This window comes from Wolffia australiana, chromosome 4 (assembly GCF_029677425.1).
Source record: "Wolffia australiana isolate 7733 chromosome 4, ASM2967742v1".
Lineage (NCBI taxonomy): Eukaryota > Viridiplantae > Streptophyta > Magnoliopsida > Alismatales > Araceae > Wolffia > Wolffia australiana.
The window spans coordinates 7,656,520-7,683,219 of NC_135838.1; the positions used below are offsets into that span (position 1 = coordinate 7,656,520).

Sequence of the window (26,700 nt, forward strand, 5' to 3'; positions counted from 1 at the left end):
ACAGTTGGACGCTGTCCCGCCGTAATCTGACTTTTCCCTACCTGTTGTTGACACCGATTCATCGTGTTCGGTGCCGATCGAACGACGTCCCGACGACGTCCTGCATCACCTTTCATATACATGCAATCTTTAGGGTGCTGGATCACCTCTTCCTTCCATGAAATCTTCTACTGGAAATTTGATTTCTCCTCCACCCAAACTACACTGGAAACATCACGAAAGGAAGGGGAAGAGAAGAAAGGAGGGGACTCAGTTGTATGGGGTATCAAATGAGGGTGCCCCCTATTTATTTTATATGGAGACATTTTTATAAAAGTCTCAGAGAAAATTTCACAAAATTCCCCAACTGTGGGACCATTTAATAAAAGTTTTTGAACTTAAAGTATTTCTAAAACGTCCAAAATTATTTGTGGGTTGACCCTCAAAGCCAATATATTAGTCTAGTTAATGGCCCAATAGCCTTTATATGGAAGACCTTAGTAAATAACTATATTAAAAATAGATTAATTAGTCAAAGTGACTGATTAAAGCGAATCGATTGGTTAAGTTTCTGGCCGGTGGGGTGCCAAGTTAAATCTCATGCTCTACAAGATATAAAAGATTATATAAACTCTCACATTGAACCTTTGTTGTCATCAGTTACATGTATGTATAGACCCTAATCCACACAAGACTCCCGAATGACTTAGACAAATGATTAATTGTCAAACCCTCAAATTGATCAATAATTCACTAATCGTGGCATGATGCCTGGAAAAATGTCTCCACATTAATGGCTGTGGGATCAGCCGTATCATATGTCTGGGACTATAAAGTGCTATTCTTTATTGATATTTTGATGTCCTTCTCAGGTATCCTTTGAATAGGGATGTTAATAACCCATGTCTAAGTACCACTAATTGTTTACGATGATCTCATAAATAATTCACCAATTCATTACATGTATTCATGGACTTCAGTGGTAATCACCACATGTGCATTATATTAATGAATATTAAATAAATCCTGGGATATTAGCTTGCATGACACATATGTTTCCAACAAATGGGCAAGTGAAATAAAATCAAATGGATCATAGAAAACCATCAATGGAAGTGAATATCATACTATGTAAATTTTATGAATCAGTTGGGTTTACTTAGTCACACATCATCAACCTGGATTAAATATGTCATGAGTTACATGGCTCAGTCTTATCATGGTCACATTGCCTCACGACCTCAAGAACATACAACATCTAGATCATCCAATTATGTTTGAACATCTGGATGTAATTGCCTATTTAAGAGCACCCCTCTTTCATTTGCATTGTGATACTCTGCTTCATGAAAAGTTTTTAAAACATTTATGCTATTGCAGTGGATGTGTTTTGTGAAATCTTGGATTCAGACCTTTCTTCCAAAAGCAATTTGGCTTGAATTGATGCTCCAATGGAGAAAAACAAGCTTAAGTCAATGGCTCTTATGTGTAAATAAATCAGTGGCAAGTTGAGGTACAGCTTTGATCCATCAAATTCTCAGCTGCAACCAGGTTAGATTTTCATTTCTAACTCGATTAACATCAATTGTGTACCATATCCTAGAGTTACACCATATTGCGGTTTTAAATAATCCAACTATGGAATAAGGTGGTAGTATTTTTAAATAATCCCATTCTCATCTTCTGAATTAATTTATACCTGCTGTTATTTTTTAAAATAATTTGGTCATATTTCCTTTTACAAGTGAGCTCCAGATAATAAAACTTCAACTTTTGTTTCCCCTTAATGTTCCATAATTTTCTGCCATTGTTGTGGATGTATATTTTTGTGGTAACAATTTAACACGTGGAAAATATTATTCCTGTCCTTGATTTGTATAGCAGTATTCTTTCCAACAGTTTTTAAACATTTATCTAACATGTCCTCTTTGATTAAACATCTACCTATATGTGGATAGGAGGTTGCATTTTATCCAAATTAATTTAGCTAGCCCGTGGACATATGAAATCTACATTTAGCATGCCAATTGGTTGATAATATTGAATGCATAATTTTTCCTATTACATGCCAAGATGAATATTTTCAAGATAAAAAATGTGCTAAAAGTATGAAACTGAAATTACATCTAACATGTTATGGCAGATTGTATCAGGTTCAATCTACGACACAAGAATATATATATATATATATATACATATGTTAAACTTAATTGAAGAGAATTTATCTTTATATGCATATGACTATGGCGTAATTAGAATATATATAATAAAAATATCATAAAATAGAAATATTTAAGATCACCTTTTGAGTATCTTACTTAAGAGTTTTTATTTCACTTTGTATTTAGTTTTACCATAGCCTATTTCAAGTGGATTGATATTGATGTAAATGATTGCTATTAATAATTAATTAAACACAATAGTTGGAATTTACAATATTCAAAAAGGAATGACAACATTTTCAAAAAGCATAATCTAACTATCAGTTTCTATCAACATTTTGAGAAAAAATATGTTGATTATAAATGATAATCTATTTATTTATTAGATAGACCTCACCCTTTTAATTACATAGCTCAGTTATAATTTTAAAACAACTAACTGATCTTTCATGCCTCTCTCCCACATTAAATAAACATTATAAACATCATTTTAAACAGAAGGATGTAGTATCATGTAATTGAGAATCGTTTCCACAACCCTCTTGAGAATAAAACATGTTTTAGCCTCAATAACTCTCTCCATCCCTCTCATCTTCGCTCTATCTACCTCCTAAATTTATGTATCAACATTGAAAATAAGTCTTTTGATAATTTTATCACATAATTCAAACCATTAAATTAAACTATTTCTTTCTTTGTGACATATTGAATTTTGATAATCCACCTTTTACATTTGTCATACTCAAGCACATCTATCTCAGTAATAAATTTGTCCCATCATTGAATTGTACTTTATATTTTTTATTCTCTACGTTGACATTATAATCCAATCTGCCAAAACATTTATATACTCAAGTCCCCCCAAAAAAATTACTTAGGGTATCCTTGTAATGATAATGAAGGTTCAATATCTCCAATTCAGAAGATTTATTTTTATGTTCTCTCTTTTCATGAAAATATTGAAATTGTGTTCAACACGCTGAAAATTCCATTCAAGTATGTTCAGGAAAAAAAACAAAAGATCACTTAAAATCTTTCTTGACAGCCGAAATCGGATATCAAAAACACAGTGATTATAAAAAAAGTGGAGTCAACTGTTCAAACCCCAACATTACAAAACAATGCAAAGAGACAGTTTATGATATTATGAGAAATAATGATGTAATCACGTCCCTAGACACTTCTCTCCAGTCTTTACGAGTTAAAAAATTGGAATAAATATATCTACAGAAATAAATATGCTTCTAGTGACTAGGATCATTTAGTAAAAATAAAATTCCCCCAATGAAAGAAATAATGAGTAAGACTCAGGGAGAAAGGCAGAGAGTAGTCGCTTTCCATCTTTTCACAGATCAGACAGGGAGAGAGAGGGGAGAACTTTTAATATCTACTAATATTCAATCGAATTCAGTAAAAAAAGAGGATTGAATCCAATGTAGACTGAAAGTCAAGTACTCCATAAAACCAAACATATACTCTCATTCTTGTCTGATTCGAATGAAATTCTGAGAATTATTGTTAACTGTCAATAATATATAATGAGATGATAATTATGTATTAATTTTTTAAAATCCTTAACATAAACACTATATGAATTATGAACGATAAGTTTACAAACTGAGTATGCATTGATGTTACATAGTATGTGGGTAGATCAATGAAACCGGTGTATTACATGAATAAATGAAGAAAATTGCTAAGTAATATATTGATTTCTAAATTTTGTAAATGTTCAAATCAAATTTTGATGATAACTAAAATTTGGTGAAACAAAAAGTGAATACTTGTTATAAATATCTCTCACAAGTCCCAAAATAAAGATTGACTCAAGAGATGATAATTTTTATGTCTGGATTGGAGATACAGCGAAGGAAAAATATGTTATGTGCATCTGATTGTGAATAAATATGATTAGAACTAAAGTTATTCCTTACAATTAGGAACTAATCTAGATTCATGATGTGCAAATGGGGTCTGCGTTAACAAGTTTGATAGACTATTAAATGGGATACTGGTAGAAATATTGATAGTGCCTTACTCATGTGCAGGTGTGATGCCATCATTTGAAAATTTTACTATTCTGTAGGACATAACATAAAATTGCATCATCAGGAGGGCACAGAGTACATACCAATGATACTTCAAATATTCTTGAAGTTGGAGTCCTAGTTCTTGTTGATCTAAATACGGTTTTAAACTTCCTAAATCACGTGAGACAAGTCTAATATAACATTAAATTTATGAAAAAGATAAACTCATAAGGAGCAACAAATTAATGTTAGAAAATGAAAATGTTTTTTCAAAACATATTCAAACTATTTTAATAATTAAAACTCACAAGAGATATACCTTTCCCATAAAATTATTAGCATTTAAACTTAGTAGACAAAATAATTCTCTTGATGAATATCATTTTATGGCCTTGAGAGTTGAATGATAAATGCTAAGTAATCGAGTCAAATTGTTTGGTAGAACTTAAGAGAATCAAACTGGGAAATGGAAAGATCAGTTAGACAACATAACTTCAAAACTATGATGATTCAAATGTTGAGATAATGTCACATGCTCCCTTCACAATAGATGCAACTTTTGACAAGCCTCATGATAGAGCAGGGGAGAGGTTAATTATCGCATAAATTATTAGATACTCCTTATCCTTGAATTATAGGGACACAAAAAACCTATAAATTGTTCAAGAAACTAATCCCTATATGAATGGATATGTCCTCTAGAAGAGTACTGATATTTTTATATTTTATATGTTTGACAAGAAGTCATAATAATTTTTACAAAGTTTGACTAAACTGAAGTCAAAAATTGAGAGACATCTGAGTGTTCATATGATAACTCTATCGAGGAGTATCATTTTGAATGAATTTGACCGGTGAAAAAATGAATTCGACAAACAGTGAAGAAAACATTCATACTTTTCCCACGTATTAAACTAATCTTCATGCTCAATGATCTAATACAAGTTTATTGGAACCTTATCGGTTACCGGTCTTTTCTCGTTCCTAGTTTTATAGTATATGCCTTTCAATTAACATGTAAAAAAACAGTTACACTAAGAAGAAATAACATGTAAAAAAACAGTTACACTGAGATATTGTGCAATATACCTTTCTATTGACATGTAAAAAAACAGATACACTAAGAAGGAGTAACAAAATCTCTGGTAGAACAAAAACATGAGTAGTTGCACTGCGCATATAGATTGGGATCGTCCCGGACATGGACGAAGGACGGTTTTTCATCCACTGACAAAAAATCCGTCCCGTCCAATAATCTCGGGACAATTTTTCGTCCCGTCCAGTCCTCCCGGGACGAATTTTCATTCCGAAATTCGTCCTGGGACGAAAAAACACATTTTATATTTTTAATATATTATAATAGGTTATAATATATTATAAATTTACTAGCAAGGTCACGTGGCAACATCTCAACCGTCGAATGTGAATCTGGCAGTTTTCCGTCTTCGTCCGTCCATTGTCCGGAGACCTCCGGATGGACAATTTTTTTGTCCCACGGGATGAAAACCGTCCCGTCCGGTGGTCCCTGGACTAATTTTCGTCCCAAAATTTGTCCTTATCCTCGGACGGGATGATTTTTTCGTAATATCTTTAATTGCGTAATATCTTTTCGTAATGTCCTTCGTGTCCCTGATCTATAATTGCGCAATATCTTCCGAAAAGATTAATATTATTTGCTGTCACAGTTGATAAGATAAGACTTACCCATCAGATTGTAATTATTGATATTCAAAAGGCAAAAGATTATCTCGTGATAGACACCATATTATGGTCAAGAGAGTTAAATAATAACGGCGAAGAAAGCAGGCCAAAGTTTTTACAAGAAAATTACGATATCAAACATTGATATGGAATGAGAATGGTGAATCAGAAAAGGCGCTAATGCCTGATGCTTCCTTGCCAAAATATAACCCTTTTTGCAAAATATAAGTTCTTCATTACCAAGAATATAAAGGAAAACTGAAAAGTTGAAAATTATTCAACTTATAGCCACCCATGAATTAAATAACTGTAGAAATAGTTAAGAACATAGAGTTACTATCGGTAAACATATACGATGACAGAAAGATTAAAGACAGACGCTTTATTTCAAATATTAGAAATGACTGACCATGGAAACTTGATCTGCGACTGGGAGTAGAATTTGTTTTTGAAGAAGCAACTGGGAATAGAAATATAACCCAAACTAGTGGTTTTTACCCTTTTTAGTTCACCTGACAAGAGCATGCAAACGTGTCAGGAGAAATCTTTTGATAATTACAGCCTATAATAGTAATAACTGAAGAACATCGTACTTCTCCAAATGGGGAGAATATCTGTTTCACAGCATCAAATACATCGCTGATGGGCTTTCCAGCGTCAACCTGGATATCATGGCGGGGAAATGGATAGTTAGTGGCTTCAATGTCAGAAAATTTTGGTTAGATAGAAAATTAATTTTAATAAAGATGTTTTAGACTTTTTTAAATTTAAGAGGGCTGGCATTTTATACATACCTTGTGAACTTTGCCTTTTGATTCATAATACTCGACCACTTTCATGCTGGACTCCAGAAAAACCTTGAAACGCTTCCTTATCGTCTCAATATTGTCATCTACTCTTCCCTGCATTAGGAAAGTTCAATTGTTTGTTCTTAAGCTTTAAAATATGTTTAAAATAATGTGAGGAAAAGACTGACCTCATTTCTGCTCAACAGTCGTCTCTCCATTTCTTCCTCAGCACAATCAAAGAAGAGAATGAATTCGGGGACAATTTTAGTCTGCAACGGAAAAAAAAAAACGGATTAGAGTTTGGTGTATTCATTGTCAAGAATGACGAGTGGATGATAGCAATGATGAATCATCATCACTGTCTGCACTTGATGATGGTCAATCATCATTATTGTCATCATTTGTCTAAGTCACACCATTGGATGACAAAAATGATGATGAATTCATCATCGCCCACCAACCCTTTGTTCGGTGTCAACAATGACAATGACAATGACCATGACGGATTATTCATTCCTATCAAGCTCACCATCTGAACGTCAATGGCAATCCCATCATCATCATCACCAATCGTCCTAGTCACCCATGGATGAGGATAAAGATGATAAGTTGAGGGATGATGATGACATTGACACATTCATCATTGACTGCTAACCCGAACTGACGTGATCCATTTTTGGTTGGTGATTCGAATATTGGAGAAAAAGAATGATGATGGCTTACAACTTCCTCAAATGCAGCACGATTCTCTTCATTTCGAGGGAAACCGTCGATAAGGAATTTGTGGTTTCCACTTTCTTTCATTGCTCGCTGAAGGAGTTTGACTGTCACTTCAGAAGGCACTATTTTCCCTTCTTTTATCATGTTCTGGATCATTGTCCTGCACCACACAATGACACCATAAATATTTTGATTTGAGTCATCGAAGGAGATCTAACAAAATCAAGAGAACAGATAGAGATAAGGGTAGTTGAAGGGCAAGAGAGTTAGATACACTCATTTTATTTGGTTGTAAGTGACCCTCATTCTATAAGTGGCTGATATCTCCAGTTCTATTCTGTTTTCCCACTGTTCCTTTCTGTGTTGAGTCATTTATTAATAATGTATTAATAAATGACTTGAGTGAGCCGGATGTATGAGTGGCTCACATGATTTGTCAGTAATTATCTCACATGGAGAATAAGTGACTTAATTACTATTGGGCCTAACCTGTTAATGGGTAAAGACTAGTATTTGAACTTGCTGACCTTAATGAGCCAATATAATGTTATTTTTCAAAAACCTAATTTGTGTCTGGAAGTCGAAAGGTGCTGGGATGGTGTTTTTTCATCTCCATTGAGGATTTCTGACAAAGAGAGATCAAGAACACAAGTCCAAGTCAGAAAAAAGTTTCATGGATGAGTTCATTGAAGATTCTGTTTTACAATCTGGAGTATTTACACATTTATATATTCAACAAATACTAATACATTATTCCCTCTGTTTTATACTCTTCCAAAATTAAAGAATATATTTTTAGAAGACAAATAATTTTTTTCACCCATTAAGAAGAAAAAATATAAAACGCGGCAAATGAAAATATCATTCTACCCGTTCTCAGATCCGGAATTGATTTCCGCACGCAGAAGATCACCAGCGCTGAGATGTGTGAATCCAAAATGCTGGACGATGTGCCCGCATTGCGTGCCTTTTCCACTTCCAGGCCCACCTACAATAGAACAATAACTAATAATTAACAAAAGAGGATGCTAAAAGTTTGAAATTAAGCAATAAATGAACTAATAAAAAAATGTCACTATCAAATGGGAACATAAAGAGATACTTACCAAGAACGAATATAACTATGACCTCTTTCTCAGTCACCAAATCTCCACCCTCAGCCTGCAAGAAATGCCGCTTTTGTCACAACAATCATTAAACACTGGTATTAGGCTATTAAGCTTCATGTATGACGGAGAATTATGAGACCAATCATTTATTTTGGTTTACTGGCCTTTGAATATAAATGAAAAGAAAGAAAAAATCTGAAGAATGTACATACAATAATGTGTTTCTTCATATTGGCTGATGAAAGCACATCCCATCGATAAATAAACTCTGAGGTCAAGAAGTGAAAAGCAGAGAACAGGAAAAAAGCATAAAAAATATTCACAAGGAAAAACCTACTCGGGATCTGTATCTCAACACTATGGAATACCAGTCTTCCTTTAAGATAAATCGAGGATTATCCTTACGACGCAAGGAGCGACACTCATTTTCTTGTAAGAGTTGAGCAAAGGAAGTCTTCAAGCTAAGAATTGGGATTACTAAAGACAAATAATTTTTTTATTGGAGGAATACTAAAGACAAACCATAAGCCCTTTGAATAAATAAAGCAAGGTCAAAGTGATGATTAACCATATCATACCCTTCCAGAGTCATCCGTAAAGGTTGCACCGATCGCTGGACTCATGAAGGCGTCCCTGGATCAAATATAAACGTACCAAATCAGCTAGATCCCCCCTTTATAAACAAAAGAACCGTTACAAAATTAGCGTAGAGACTACACAACACAATTTCCGAAAATAACATGACCCGGAATCACGCTTAAACAAAATATCTCAGGGGAAAGATTTGTTTTTCTAGAGTACTGTAACTTTTAAGGTAGTATTGTCAAATCAACGACGAAATTTACATTCCTAAAGGAATCCCTCCGTGTCCAAGCCACGAAGTCTCCGGAATCAAGCTAAAAAAAAATTGTATTCACATACTCCGAAAGGAGAAAGATTTGAACTTGGAGAATAATGTAATTTAAGAAGATCAAATGTATGCCAGAAAACGGAATTCCACCGTGTCCAAGACAGGACGCCTCCAGAATCATGTTTAACCATCCAGTAATCATTACTCCGTAAGAGGACATTTTTTTTTCGAGATTACTGTAATTTTTAAGGTACGACTCTCAAATCAACGAGGATTTCGACATTCATTAAGCGATCAACTGGATGCCAAAAACGGAATTCCACCGAGCAGCCAGGAAGTCACCGGAATCAAGTTGAAACAATTCATTCACTCCGTAAGAAGAAAGACTTGTTGTTGGAGAATACTGTAATTTTTAAGGTACTACTCTCAAATCAAAGAAGAAATTGACATCACTTAATCGATCAAATGTGCGTCACAAAAGAAGATTCCACCGAGTCCAAGCCAGGACGTCTCCGATCATCAGAACTAAATGAAACATGATCGGAAACGGTAGATCTAGGTAGCGAGATTTCACCTGGTGAAAGAACTTGACCACGAGAGGGAAGGCGAAAGATCTGAACCGACGGAGAACGAGATTAACGCGGCCTTGCAAGATCGCGATTCTTCTGCCGCAATTTTGCCGATCGCGGAAATCGCGGTCGTGTGGAGTAATCACTAATCACCCGGCGCGTCGGCGATTTTGACGAAGGCGGGATTGGTCCAGCTTAAGAACAGACAGCTGACGGTGATTTTTAAATTAAGGTGTTCCCATACTCCGAAGTTTGAAAACAGAATTTTGGTACGGTTTCGGGTCTGACCCGACAAGGAGGGGTCTCTAGTAGTCTTGGGAACGGCAGCCGTCATCCCTCACGTCACACGTCATGGTGACGGCAACGTGACATATGATGTCGGTGACGGATGACAAACTGGGTGTGACGATGACGGGGGGCTCAGACGAGTGACGTGACGGGATGGCCGTCACAAATGACGGCCGTGATGGATTTTTAAAAATGACCAAAAAACCTTACAAATCATAAGATTTAAGCTTTACATGCCGAGATTTTACGACGTGGTGTCCCTAACTCTATTTCTTGGCATTTTGCAGAAAAGTCCCCGCATTAATTTGCACACGCAAAAGGATGACGTCCAAAGATTATTGGAGATATGCCCCTCTAATTCTCTCTCCTCCGCATGGTTGTTTTTCCGGTCAGAGCTGAGGGTGACGCCATCCGGTGACGGTGACACCGCAAACCATGACGGTGACACGAATGTGACAGATTTTTCCTGAAATCCTTGGACGTGTGACGGGATGGTGACGTGACAAAACTTTCATCACGTCACCGTTTGTAACGGATCGTCATCCGTCACGTCACGTCCGGGGCGTCACATCCTGGATGTGCCGTTCCCTACCTACTCGTTTTACTCCAAAATCTGGAAAAAGAATTTAGGATAAGGGTTTGGGTCTGACCCCACAAGGGGTCTCTACTAGGAAACAACCATTTAAAAGATATGCATTATTCCCTAGGTCTTGGGGGTCTAAATATATCTCGTACAACCTTTCTAAAATTTTGGACTGGCAGAATGACAAGTCCACGGATTGGTAGTTAAGCATTGAATTCTGATATCGGAACTGATCACAAAAGTGATCTTCGATACTGTTATTGGATGATTGGTGTAGGTATCGAGTATAAATATCCAATGCTGATATCTGCTATCAGATTAATGTGGATGTTAATATGATCTATCATTAAAGATATATATGTCGAGAAGAATATAAAAGTATTATTTTGATCCTGTAGTAATAAATGTGGGATGTATGAATTTAATAAAATCATAATGTTATAATCTACTTAATGTTTTTTTTCTAGATGGAATGATGGTGAAGAATTGTAGTGATGTGCAATGCCCCTAATGTAAGCTTGAATTTCTCTCCTAAACCACCCACATGAATTCTCTTGTCACGGATAAATTGTGTCACGAGGTATGGACCCAACAAGCTGGAAATTTCAAATGAGCAAAATTCAAGTTACAAACAAAATACACGTGCCAAAATTTCTAGTATTGGATAATCCCAAGAGATCTATCCCATATATAGGATGATGATATTGATGGATATTATGTGGCATTTAAGCCAATCACACTTAATGTCTGATTTAAGTTAACTGAAGCAAATATTTATCCATTATTATTCTTGTGTGATGTTTATAGAGAAGTCCTTGAAAAAATACAATGTCTAAGGGAGTTATGATGGGATCATATTATAGTCATAAATGGTATATAAACATGTATTCTAACTATTCCTAGTTAGATGATACTCAAGATGGATATCAAAATAACCATGTAAAATCACACTGTCATGTCATACTTAAATGATAAGTACGATAGATCTTGTATCTATTAGTGTAGACACTATAAAGATAGAGGATGGGCGCTCTTTAGGGAAAGAGCTTACTGAATGGATCTGCATGAATCAGTGAGTGGTGTTATACCCAACTACAAATCAAGTTGATTTATGTCACAATCGTGTAACTGGTCCTAAGATCTATGACACTAAAGACGCCATGGACAACTGTCCATGGATTGTGACATATTAGTCTATAATGACAAGATTAAAATTAGTTTCAGCTCAGAAAGAATAAGAAGTTCATGAAGGTGATTGGATGGCCTATATGGGAACATTAGTTCTCAGCATAAAAGGAGATTCACTCAAGGAAGAAAGTTGCATTTAATTCCCTAGAAAGGGTAGTGGAAATATCAAATAAATTATTCTCTGATCATCCTTGTTACACATCAATATTGACTAGAATGTCAAATTAGCATTTAATGTCTTTTGGGAGTCTTGCACACATGAAAGATTACACATACATGGTAACAGAGGACTATAACAGTTTAATGTGAGAATTTCTATACTCTATATCATCTAGAGCATGAGGGATAGCTTGGCATTCCTTGTGCAGGAACTTATACTTACTGATTGGGTTAAATCAGTATTTGATTTGTTAATCCATATCCTAAAATAGTTAAAAATAATAATGTTTGTTAAATGTTCTTATTGTGCCATGAAAGTTGTTAACTAAAATGATACATAGGCCTAAAGGGTCACATGCATAAGGTTTTAGACATTAGTGGATGTACTCAAATTTTAAGGAATTTATTGAAAACTCTCCCAAAGAATATAGATAAGGGAACACATTTTCATGTGCCAATGCAAACCAGACTTTGCCCCCCTCTTCTCTTTCTATTTTAAATCTTCTCTCTCTTGATGTGCCTAGATGGTGAGAAGATACTCAATGTTCCGAATAGGTTCTTTCAAGGAGAACAAATAGGAGATCCAACAATTTGAAGATTCTAGAGGCCTAGCACATGTGTCACTCGAAGAAACTTCTCAAAGGAACCATGCTATAGAGCACTATTTTTTGCAAAAGGTGATGTGATCATTCATGGTGTAATAACTTTAATATGAATTGAGTTTTATCTTTTTTCTGTGAAAATTATTTTGGATCGCCAGTCAAGCCCAAAGAACCTAAAATAAAATTTTATGCCCAAAATATGCAATGATATCACATACATATTACATAAATATTTGTATCAAAATGTCAATTGTTTCACGTTATCATGGTTGATTAATTAAGAACTATTTTAAAATTATTATAAGCATATATTAATTTTTCAATAGATGCTTGAAGGGTGTCCGTAATTTTCTAATGCCCAACTCACACAGAAATTACACTTTGAACCTGGAAGATACTTTTTAAGATTTATTTTATGCCTTTTATTGATTGTAATAAAATTATTGAGATTTAAATGTCACCCCATGTGTGGACTGTGGTTTCAACATGCCGATCATTGAAAATTCAAAATGTTTGATATGGATGCCACATATTTGCATTTACCCTAGTTTTAATTGTCTGTCAAGTCTTCACTAAGCTGGACTTACAACATTGAATGTTGATCCCCGTTATTAACTGGATTTTTTTGGGAAATGTATGATGGGGGAACTGATTGTTCAAAAATATTTACAACAAAAAATTCATATAGAAACAGTTATGTGAAAATGATAAAACTTGGATAAGGAAAAATCATTAATCAGTCCAATTTTTATATCACATCAACCAGCTGTTACCCTATACTCTTCAGAAAATATTTATATTTCAAGAATTAAAGTAAAATTGAATATAAGGTTATGATTTGTGCAATAAATAGTTTTAACATTTTCCTTAGTAGTTGGTAAGGTTTGAATCCAAAAAAGCAAGCAAAATTTAATATATATTATGAGTTCAAAGAACTCAATTCAAAGAAAACTAATTTAATGTGATGAAAAGGATCTATTTAATTTATCAATAAATTATCAAGTTAATATTTATTTGAATTTTCTAGAGGTAAAAAGTATTAAAACTTATTAAATATCGATGACTAAGCAGCGTCCAACATCGATTAGCGGTAGTAGAGAATGATGAACATGGGGGTTTGTGGGATTATGAGTTTAAATAACTCAATTAAAAGAAAACTAATTTAATGTGATAAAAAAAATCTATTTTATTTATCAAAAAATTATCTAGTTAATTTTTTTGGAGTTATCTAGAGGTAAAAATGGTTAAAACTTATTAAATAAACATTTTAGATGCTTAAGCAGCGTCCGTGATCGATTAAAGGTAGTAGAGAATGGTGACCATGTGGGTTTGTGGGATTGTGGGAACTGGATGGGGGCACAAAATGGCTGGTTTGGAACTAGTCAACTTGGTTAGTGTTGAGGGCTGTGGCTGTTGCAACTCCTGTAGGTGCAATGAATGGTTGGCAATGCACAGTTTGTGATGATGAGAAATGGTGACTGAGGGAAGACTATAGTGGATCTAGAAGAGGACTTATTCGACGAATATGGCATTTGTGGAAAGCTTATCATGTACAATGTACCTAGGGACACCAACCTAGATAAAAGAATGACAAAATATGAACGAAAAGGGGTAAGACCACATTATCCTCGTTGGCACATGTCCAACATGCCTAATATTAGTTTCTTCAGATTTTTTATCAACTCTCTGAATCTTCCTCCCTCACTCTTATTTATAAAAAAATGGAACAAAAGACACTTATAAACAACTCTCCTATAATGGGTAGGAGCAAAATCAACGGGATGGGTTATAAGTATATATGAGGGTTTTTTAAAGATCCATATCCATTAATGAGAAGTGACAGAAAGATGGAACTACCCTCAACATTTCAGCCGGAAACACCATATGGACCGATTGACAATACATTTTGAAGTTGGAGAATAATAGGCCATAGGGTGGTTTCTACTTTTCCTTCTATCTATGTCATTGATTTTTAACGTGTCACTTTTGGAGTTTAGTGCCATTTTTTTATGTTAGTGACCTATCCTCAGATACATTGAAACTCACACTTTACTATAGATCTGATAGAAAACAATTTTCAATGTGTTTGCCTCGATGATCAAATTCATTGCACTTTAATTATTGATTTTAATCCTATGGCCAAATGTCCTTGCACACAAAAAAGAGAAAAAAAAAGTGACGATTGATACATTATGACACCAGAAATTTTGATGTAATAATGCACATTGTCACAATGATTGCACAACCAATGATTGGACAACATATAAATAAATTGAATTATGACACATGACGGAGTAGAATAGATCAAAATAAATGCATTTAACCTACAAAATATTTAAATAAATCAATACATAAATCATGACATATTATTATTTTATTTATAATTTAGATAAGCAAATTCTGCATAAATACAAATGAATGGGGGAATGCATATTTTGGCGAGGTGATGGTTGATGATGGGGGCATGAATGGAGTGGAGAGGATGAACAAAATACTATCGCCGATTGAGATGGTTATTGTGGCTGATATGACTGACAAGCGGCGAATGCACTAAGTTGTACAGATTTACTGTTTTTGGTGAAGACAGATATGGATGTGGATATACTTCGTTGAGCACCCGAATCAATGTTGTCATATGTGATGGTGAAAACTTATGATATCCTCAAAGATGGTAACCTAGGAAAAAATGCATTCATTAGTCTAAAAAAGAGAAGGATCATACCAACCGCATCTGGTATATACAATACTCGCCTCAAAATTATGCTATCCTCGATGAATGTAACCTATGAAAAAAGACACATGTCATTAATCAATGGTGTCATATGTGATGAGTCTAAAACAAAGAAAGATCATACATATCATTTCCGCAGCCAATGGTTGGCCAATGACAATCATTAGTCACAAATCAAATGAATTTAATTGAATAAATTCCATTAAGAAAACATTAAAGTGCATTCAAATAAAAATAAAAATATATATTCTAAATGCAAAGTTATTTTCTTTACCATTATAAAGTCAAAAAATTCCAAAAAACCCAAAAATCTGAGAAATAAAAAATATCATTTTAAAATACAATAAACATATAAATTATGAAATTAAATCTGAAAAATGTACTATGTGTATTATATTTGTGAAATTAATGTGAATACTCCTATTATAAAACCATAGAAATCAACAATTAATGTTAAGCAGAAGTTAAATGCATTTATGATTATTTCAATAAAAGTAAGCATATAAAAAAATGAAAAAATCTGGAATCTCAGAGAGTAAAATGAAATATAACTAATTAGAATAGCCTTTAATGGTTGTCTTTTGGTTACTAGTAGCAGTGGAGAGTTGTGAATGTGGGTGTGTGTGGACTGTTCAACATTCATGGATCAAATGGTCAAAGACTGGTTAACCTGGTTTAATGAATACCAAGTCAACCTAGAATGGCTGCTACAACCCTCAAATTCACTGAATAGACCTTACATGAACTGAGTTGAATCATTTGACCCAATTTCAGCTAGAGTAGCTGTAGCAATGGGCAGTAATGTGTGGGTAGCACAGAGTTGGGGGATATCATGTTGTGGATGAAGATTTATGTAACTTTCTGCATAGGAGAAATATTTGGACATTCTTGGAGGTATCAAAAAGTTCTGGATGTAGGCTATGAAACAAGAAAAAAATATACAAAAAGTTAAAACTGATTTGAGAATAAAAGGTGGAACAATAAAGAATTATACTAATTTGAGAGTAAAAGCCGATGTGGGTGATTGATAAAGCAGAGAATTGTAAAGATGAAGAGAGCCTAATTATTAGCTTGATTATGTCCTTCTCACTTTGTGCCTTTGATCCTTTAAAACACAAATGAGTTTGAATAAAAACCCTTGCACCTTAAGTATTCCTTAATATATAGCAAACCTTATGGATGCAACCTATAGACCCATGGACAAGTCTCTAGTAAATGACTCAATAAAACCAGTCAATATTTATTAATGAATCTAATATCATCCAACAAATAAATTAATTATTCACAGCTCAACCTTACCTCATCAATAGGTTGATGATAACACCCAAAATTTGGTCTTTATTTCATGTTATTAGCACAATTTTATGCACTGAAAGAGCATAAAATGGGGTTGTTATCATATATTTACATGAAAATATTGTGTTCAAGTGATTTATGATTTTTCCCTAATTTTCTGTTAATTCTATGAATTTTAAAGGATTTATTGGAGCTCAAAATAACTATTTTTGAATGAAAATGGCAATTTTAATATTTAATTTCGAGATTTATCAGCATGGGGATGAATCAGTGAATTTTCTAGAAATTTTTAATGAATTTTTAGGATTTTTCTGAGATTTATTTGAAGAGGAAATGTATTTATTCTAAGGAAAAAAAGTATATTTATAAGAGAAAAAAAAGTATTTATATCATTTTCAAACTTTGAAGGGCCTTTTTGCAAAGTTTTGTTGCAAAAGACTCTGAAAACAGCTCTCGGTCGCCACTACAGGCGTAAAGATGTAATTTAAAATCTTCCAGGGTTTTATTGAGATAATTTATTAATTGTTTTAATGTTTTAGAAAAAAAAGCGAAGGAGAGAGAATGCGCAAAGGGGTATATCTATAAATATTTTTGGGCGGCATCGGATGGCAATTATTTATTTCGCAAAGGATTTATGCGTAAATTTCAGGGCGATTTCTGGGAGCGACGACGTGGCCTCATCGCAACCGTCGGATGAAAATCTGACGGCGGTCAGTGATAGAGGCCAGTTGCGGTAAGATTACCGCCCGTGCGACGCTTGCTAAGCGCACGCACGGGGGTGACGTGGCAAATTATCAATAGAAGCTTTCAAGTCCATACGCACGCAAAGGTGCATATCAAAATGTACGCAAATCCCGACTTTTTAATATTTGTTTTGGTTTTCTTTTTTCGCTAGGGGGTACGTGGCGCAACAAGAGAGCACCCGCCTGAAGAAGTTGAATCGGCGCCACCAATGAGAGGGCGACACCTCAGCCTACGGTTAAGAGAAAAAAATAAATAAATGAATGAATTAATCCAATGGCTCACATTGGTTTAAATTCATTTATTCATAACTTTTGATCCATTTATTCATTTATTCATAAATAAATGAATGAATTAATCCAATGGCTCACATTGGTTTAAATTCATTTATTCATAAAACAATCATCGATTGAGATGATTTTTTTATGATTTGCTCGTATTGATCCCCTCTTTCTATCTGTATGGTTGGATCATTGAGATCAAGCCTGTATCGATATATATAAATTAATTACTAATTAGGGGTAAAATGGTAATTTATTCCATTTTACATAGGTATAAAAGCCGAATTTCGAGAGGAGGGGGTCATTCTTGATGGTGCTCTATCACAGCTGCAAGACATAGAGGAGCCCCAGCCTGGATCAACCTGTTTGGTACATTTACCTTTCATTGTATTTGAATTTTGGTGCATTTTGAATGAAATTGGTTCAATTTCTTGTTTCTTCTTCTTGATTCTGATCTGAACTTCTAAATCGCTTGGCTTGAGCGGCATGTACAAGACCTGATTAGGATTGAGAGGAGAATTTGAGGGATTTAACTAGGCATTCAACTGCATTCCCAAAGAAAAACTCTAAAAAATTTTGATTTAATTTTTAGGAGATTAAATTACCCCCATTTTATTTCTGAATTATCAAACTTACAAAACCAACCCAACTCAAATCAAAACTTCCTTCTCAACCTCTCTGATTGACCTCTTGGAACCTTTTATTTGGATCAAAGAAGCCAATCTAGAGCTCCCTATTTCTTCTATTCATCTCATCTCTTCTACCCCCTTTCTAAATTTCTCTTCCAATTAGGGTGAGTTGATCCTCATTGAAGATCAAATTCACTCTAATTAGGGTTAAACTACCAAGAAGATCATCAAATTGAATTCCTTACTAGCTTCCCTTGGACGACACTCGTACTTATCACTATACATCTTAAGTAGAATTTTTATAAATTTTATTGCATAAGCTAAAATTCACAACGACAAGGGCTAAAAACTGCATAATTTCTACCCCTATTTTTGGCTTATCAGTTGAGTTGCCAACATGTGAGGTGCCTAGTTACATCGTATGTCCTAGGAGGTGTAAAGCAGTTTATCAACTCTAACATTAAAGTTAATTGTTAGTAGTTTCCATGCACAGGCCCTAACAGGTCATGATAGAAAGGGTCGGTGCATTTGGAAATTATTAGAAGACTCCATATTTCTATTGTGTCCAATGAATATATTTTTATGAGCCATAACTATTTTGTTGGTATATTGTTCTAATTATCCATTTGGAAAGTTATCATTAATACTAGTGATAGTGATCTTGATCAAGTGGAAGAGATGTCTTTGACACATTACTCACAATAATTAGATTTTCATGAGGAGTCTGATATTTCTATTACATTGGCCAATTAAAGTTATCACATAATATTTATTTTGTTTATCTCCTTCATACTAATAGGCGCTACTCCAAGACTTGCCGAAGAAGGAAGCCCAGATCTGGTCAATGGACAGTTGACCGACATAAGTGATTTTGGGTGGGAACATCCCACAGGGTCCTATAAATAAAGGAGGAGTCTCCCAGGTAGAGGAACCCGAATTTCTTGATCTTGCAGTCTCTTGTCCATCGAGACGAGGGGGTGAAGCTGGTATCATTCACTTCGCTGTCGGCTTGGAGGGAGGAGTCCTACCACGAGGGAGGGCCGTCACGATCGACTCTGAGATTTATTATCAATTCTTCTAGTTTCATTCTGGAGGACTCCATTCCAATTAGATAATGGACGTATCATTAAATCGTTGTACTTTTGATACTAAAGCTCGTATGACATACTAAGGGCAAACTGCCTTCGTGACCACACAATTACCTTCGTGTATTTATTGCATCATCCATGATAAGACCATTTGGATTGCTATGATATGAGACTCATAAGTCATAGTCAAAATACATTCATCTATCACAATATATACTTTGTATCTCAGGTGTAATTACCATTGACAAAACCATGATGTCAATCAACCACATTGAGAGTCGGGTGTAACCATGCAGGAATTCATATCGATGAATTTAGTGAACGCTTTCTCTAAAGAGAGTATACTACCTCTTGATAAGCCTAAAATTCAGTGTTTAAAAATGTTGTTTTGATTTAGACTTATGCAATACAAGTTATAATAGCCCTTAATCACTAAATACTATGTATAGAGCAAGCAAGGGGTCAAACCACAGGGAGGCACTCTGTAAGAATTTTTATCCTAATTTAAATGAATTAATGCAATGATGAATTAATTTTGTTTTATAATTAATCAAATTTAAGCAAATGCTTGATAATGATTCTCATATTTACGGACAAGACACTCTAAAGAGGATAACTTTGATTTTTGAATCAGCTTACTTCCGATTATCAAGGTTTAAATCAATCTGATTTATCAACGCAATTTTTTATGAATTAAAATTAGGAATTTATGAGCAAGAAAGGGATTTTGAAATTGGGCTTGAAGATGGACAAATTTTTCAATGAAATTCATACAAAATTGCATTGATAAATCAGATTGACTTAAACCTTGATAATCTTTATGTTTTTTATATATTGATTTGAATTTTCAAACAATCAATTTCTAGATCTAGAGAGATAAAGTGGATGAATTAACATAGAGAGAGAAAATAGAAGAATTTGGGGGAAAATAAATTGAAGATGAAATTGGACCCTAATCTAGAGATCTGAGATGCAATATGAGATGTAAATCAATGTAGAACAAAGAATTAAGAGTCAGATCTTGAATCAGAATCAAATTGTACTGCTAATCACCATTAAAATCAACTTCAAGGGCATGTACATTTTTCCCATGCCTTGGGATTTTAAAATCATTCAAGAAGAAGTTCAAACAATGAAGAAGGAACTTACAACTTTGAAGATTGAACCAAGATCTGTGGACTTCAGAAGTAGCACCTGTGTCCTTCTTGGCCAATTTCTTGGGGGAGAGCTTCCTCTGTGAATTTTCCCTTCTTCTCGACATCTATTTAAAAATCCAACCATATGGATTAATTTTGTATCTCAAGATATCACCATTTTACTGGTGATTAATCCTGGTTGTTGGATTAATTTTATCTCTCCTCCACGCAGATAGAAGTGACATTTTCTGATTGGTCGCCTTGTTTTCACCGCCCTCAGATTACGCGTTGCCACGTTTTTGAACACTGAAATGGTGCATTCATCACCTTTAAGAGAGAGATAAAAATATGCCCTTTTGTGTGGCTGAGATTACACCACATTGGCCTGCGTTAGTGCCTGTCTTAAAAAAAAGAAAATAGAATCTTTATAGTTTTAATCAATGCTTGCGATTATCGATTCCGCGTGTATTGATTATACAGAATATTCCTATTTCATAAATGCACGAGGAGATTGATTCTCCTTGTGCATTTATTGCACGAAAAAGACAATGAAGAATAAAAAACGTACATTTTCCTCGCTGCATGCGCTTGTTAATCTTTTCCAAATAATGATTTGCTCATTATGGCATCTCACATTGCAATGCCATAATGAACCAATAAAGCATCATTTAATGCATCCAATCATTTGCCTGAATTTTTGGGCGAATGGCGTGGATGCCACAAATTCATAAAAAATCATTTAAAGTACTAAATAATTATAAAAAATACGGAAAAATTCTAGAAAAATTAATAAAACCATTAACCATCTCTAGACAAGTGTTTTACGCCCTGCAAAAAATAATTCTTCAATGCATTGATGCTAAATGTCAGGTAAAAGTTACAAAAAATTTAAAACAATCATAAATCATAGTACAAGTAATTTATGTCCATTTACGTACGATAACATGAAAATATGGCTTATAAAACACTTATATGTAATATTCATAAATTTAACATTATAATTTGCAAATTATCATACCCCCCCCCCCCCCACAACTTGAATCATTGCGTCCCTTAGCTATGTACCATTGTTACTTTACATGACTTCTTTATCCATCAATCCTCATTCATCTGCATGAAGTGTTAGAGATATCAATAACATGCTCAAAAGGAACTCCCCTTGACAATTTGGATTCCACCTTGTCAGGAATATGGGCGCCATCCCTCTTGGTTTGGGAAGAGCTAATGAAATGAGATAGGAAAATGTACTTCTCTCCAGATTTTACACTATGATCTAAAGGTTCCTCACTGCACTCTTTAAGTGGTGGACCTCTCCCCTCTCATATCAAGGTCACTCTCTTCCGAGTAGTAGCTACTTGATGTTAAAATTCTCCCACTAACTTTCCTCCTACTTTATGATAAAAGCTCGACATTCTTCGCCTCCCATTTAGCACATAATATCAAATGTTGTATGTATGTGTAATGAGGTTTACTTTAGAAACGATGGCATGGGTAAGAGAAAAGAAAGAAAGAAGGAATGATCAAAGGAAAGGAGATGGGTTTGGACTGTATTGTTTTGACAATGGATATATTATTTCAGACTAATACATGATACATGAGCCTAGAGGGTCAGATGCAGATGGTCATTTTCATGTTGAAAGATATACTTAAGTTTGGGGGTTTTTTATGAAAAATACCCACTTAGTGTAAATAGGGTAAGGCCCTAAACAAAATTCACTCAGGCCAGAACCGTTCATGCCCCTTCCCTTCTTCTCCTTCCTTCCCACACTCCCTCTCCACTCACGATGCGATCGAGATGACATAATGATGGTGACAGAGATTGAAAGGGGATCATCAATGAGGAGGAGATCTGACGTGCCAAGGACCGCATCGATATGTCTAGAGGCTGCACACTTGTGTAGCTTGATTTGTCTCACTCTAGGATCCAATAAATCACGGATGTAAACCATGCACAGGTTCTTTCTCAATGATTTTAATGATGCTGTACAATTCCATTTAAGACACCACACCCTTAATCATGCATTTTAGGCTCTCAGATCACAAAGTTGCATTCGTGCATCATGTGAGAGAGTTACATCATAACATTCATGCATGCATTGTATTCCAACATGAGAAGTACAAACTCGTAGCCAATTCACATCGACGCCTAGTTAGTTCTGGCGAGGAAAATTTGTTATGGATAGGTTGAGGCATGAGAGATACTCTCATAGGGTCATTACAAAGCTCTATGCTCGTACTGCCCAACCTTTCTGGATAGTCCATAGTTGGGAAGATGACATGAGTTGCAAGTATCCCCCCTGATTGGGGGATATGTCCCATCGTCAACATGTCCAGCCTTGCGTCCTACAATCCCATGCCGCCTCTTTTCTCCACCAAAATGCCATCCCCTTCTGACCACAATAGTCCACTTTCAGTTATGAGTGAGTTTGCCATTCCACCTTCCCATTTTACTCCCCACTTAGGCATGCGGCGTAGAGGAGGTACTATGGGGAGATACTTGCAACATGGGGAGGTACTATGTGTGATGAGGTTTACTTTAGAAACGATGGCATGGGTAAGAGAAAAGAAAGAAAGAAGGAATGATCAAAGGAAAGGAGATGGGTTTGGACTGTATTGTTTTGACAATGGATATATTATTTCAGACTAATACATGATACATGAGCCTAGAGGGTCAGATGCAGATGGTCATTTTCATGTTGAAAGATATACTTAAGTTTGGGGGTTTTTTATGAAAAATACCCACTTAGTGTAAATAGGGTAAGGCCCTAAACAAAATTCACTCAGGCCAGAACCGGTCATGCCCCTTCCCTTCTTCTCCTTCCTTCCCACACTCCTCTCCACTCACGATGCGATCGAGATGACATAATGATGGTGACAGAGATTGAAAGGGGATCATCAATGAGGAGGAGATCTGACGTGCCAAGGACCGCATCGATATGTCTAGAGGCTGCACACTTGTGTAGCTTGATTTGTCTCACTCTAGGATCCAATAAATCACGGATGTAAACCATGCACAGGTTCTTTCTCAATGATTTTAATGATGCTGTACAATTCCATTTAAGACACCACACCCTTAATCATGCATTTTAGGCTCTCAGATCACAAAGTTGCATTCGTGCATCATGTGAGAGTTACATCATAACATTCATGCATGCATTGTATTCCAACATGAGAAGTACAAACTCGTAGCCAATTCACATCGACGCCTAGTTAGTTACGGCGAGGAAAATTTGTTATGGATAGGTTGAGGCATGAGAGATACTCTCATAGGGTCATTACAAAGCTCTATGCTCGTACTGCCCAACCTTTCTGGATAGTCCGCATAGTTGGGAAGATGACATGAGTTGCAAGTATCCCCCCTGATTGGGGGATATGTCCCATCGTCAACATGTCCAGCCTTGCGTCCTACAATCCCATGCCGCCTCTTTTCTCCACCAAAATGCCATCCCCTTCTGACCACAATATTCCACTTTCAGGTATGAGTGAGGGTGCCATTCCACCTGCCCATTTTACTCCCACTTAGGCATGCGAGCGTAGAGGAGGTACTATGGGGAGATACTTGCAACATGGGGAGGTACTATGTGTGATGAGGTTTACTTTAGAAACGATGGCATGGGTAAGAGAAAAGAAAGAAAGAAGGAATGATCAAAGGAAAGGAGATGGGTTTGGACTGTATTGTTTTGACAATGGATATATTATTTCAGACTAATACATGATACATGAGCCTAGAGGGTCAGATGCAGATGGTCATTTTCATGTTGAAAGATATACTTAAGTTTGGGGTTTTTATGAAAATACCCACTTAGTGTAAATAGGGTAAGGCCCTAAACAAAATTCACTCAGGCCAGAACCGTTCATGCCCCTTCCTTCTTCTCCTTCCTTCCCACACTCCTCTCCACTCACGATGCGATCGAGATGACATAATGATGGTGACAGAGATTGAAAGGATCATCAATGAGGAGGAGATCTGACGTGCCAAGGACCGCATCGATATGTCTAGAGGCTGCACACTTGTGTAGCTTGATTTGTCTCACTCTAGGATCCAATAAATCACGGATGTAAACCATGCACAGGTTCTTTCTCAATGATTTTAATGATGCTGTACAATTCCATTTAAGACACCACACCCTTAATCATGCATTTTAGGCTCTCAGATCACAAAGTTGCATTCGTGCATCATGTGAGAGTTACATCATAACATTCATGCATGCATTGTATTCCAACATGAGAAGTACAAACTCGTGAGCCAATTCACATCGACGCCTAGTTAGTTACGGCGAGGAAAATTTGTTATGGATAGGTTGAGGCCTGAGAGATACTCTCATAGGGTCATTACAAAGCTCTATGCTCGTACTGCCCAACCTTTCTGGATAGTCCATAGTTGGGAAGATGACATGAGTTGCAAGTATCCCCTGATTGGGGATATGTCCCATCGTCAACATGTCCAGCCTTGCGTCCCTACAATCCCATGCCGCCTCTTTTCTCCACCAAAATGCCATCCCCTTCTAACCACAATAGTCCACTTTCAGTTAGGAGTGAGTTTGCAATTCCACCTTCCCATTTTACTCCCCACATAAGCAAGCGAGCAGAGAGGAGGGACTAAGGGGAGATACTTGCAACATGGGAGGTACTATGTGTGATGAGGTTTACTTTAGAAGCGATGGGAAGGGAAAGAGAAAAGGAAGAAAGAAGGAATGATCAAAGGAAAGGAGATGGGTTTGGACTGTATTGTTTTGACAATGGATATATTATTTCAGACTAATACATGATACATGAGCCTAGAGGGTCAGATGCAGATGGTCATTTTCATGTTGAAAGATATACTTAAGTTTGGGGGTTTTTTATGAAAAATACCCACTTAGTGTAAATAGGGTAAGGCCCTAAACAAAATTCACTCAGGCCAGAACTGTTCATGCCCCTTCCTTCTTCTCCTTCCTTCCCACACTCCTCTCCACTCACGATGCGATCGAGATGACATAATGATGGTGACAGAGATTGAAAGGATCATCAATGAGGAGGAGATCTGACGTGCCAAGGACCGCATCGATATGTCTAGAGGCTGCACACTTGTGTAGCTTGATTTGTCTCACTCTAGGATCCAATAAATCACGGATGTAAACCATGCACAGGTTCTTTCTCAATGATTTTAATGATGCTGTACAATTCCATTTAAGACACCACACCCTTAATCATGCATTTTAGGCTCTCAGATCACAAAGTTGCATTCGTGCATCATGTGAGAGTTACATCATAACATTCATGCATGCATTGTATTCCAACATGAGAAGTACAAACTCGTAGCCAATTCACATCGACGCCTAGTTAGTTACGGCAGGGAAAATTTGTTATGGATAGGTTGAGGCCTGAGAGATACTCTCATAGGGTCATTACAAAGCTCTATGCTCGTACTGCCCAACCTTTCTGGATAGTCCATAGTTGGGAAGATGACATGAGTTGCAAGTATCCCCTGATTGGGGATATGTCCCATCGTCAACATGTCCAGCCTTGCGTCCTACAATCCCATGCCGCCTCTTTTCTCCACCAAAATGCCATCCCCTTCTGACCACAATAGTCCACTTTCAGTTATGAGTGAGTTTGCCATTCCACCTTCCCATTTTACTCCCCACTTAGGCATGCGAGCGTAGAGGAGGTACTATGGGAAGATACAACATGGGGAGGTACTATGTGTGATGAGGTTTACTTTAGAAACGATGGCATGGGTAAGAGAAAAGAAAGAAAGAAGGAATGATCAAAGGAAAGGAGATGGGTTTGGACTGTATTGTTTTGACAATGGATATATTATTTCAGACTAATACATGATACATGAGCCTAGAGGGTCAGATGCAGATGGTCATTTTCATGTTGAAAGATATACTTAAGTTTGGGGTTTTTATGAAAATACCCACTTAGTGTAAATAGGGTAAGGCCCTAAACAAAATTCACTCAGGCCAGAACCGTTCATGCCCCTTCCCTTCTTCTCCTTCCTTCCACTCCCTCTCCACTCACGATGCGATCGAGATGACATAATGATGGTGACAGAGATTGAAAGGGGATCATCAATGAGGAGGAG

The 26,700-nt window shown here is 35.8% G+C and overlaps 1 protein-coding gene across 2 annotated transcripts; it reads right to left on the reverse strand.

Moving 5' to 3' along the window:
• Positions 1 to 6,120: 6,120 nt before the first annotated feature.
• LOC144701796 (UMP-CMP kinase 3-like) lies at positions 6,121 to 10,104 on the reverse strand. 2 transcript variants are annotated; one of them, XM_078573563.1, is made up of 9 exons: positions 9,914 to 10,104; positions 9,068 to 9,162; positions 8,487 to 8,541; positions 8,251 to 8,368; positions 7,384 to 7,540; positions 6,849 to 6,929; positions 6,667 to 6,774; positions 6,466 to 6,534; positions 6,121 to 6,384 (listed from the first exon to the last, which is right to left on the reverse strand). In XM_078573563.1, the coding sequence occupies exons 2-9, from the start codon at positions 9,110 to 9,112 to the stop codon at positions 6,376 to 6,378; spliced, it is 642 nt and encodes a 213-aa protein (XP_078429689.1). In that variant the 5' UTR covers positions 9,113 to 9,162; positions 9,914 to 10,104; the 3' UTR covers positions 6,121 to 6,375. The 2 variants fall into 2 exon arrangements, with proteins under 2 accessions (XP_078429689.1, XP_078429687.1); XM_078573561.1 differs by having other exon boundaries at positions 9,068 to 9,122; positions 9,914 to 10,103.
• Positions 10,105 to 26,700: the final 16,596 nt, after the last annotated feature.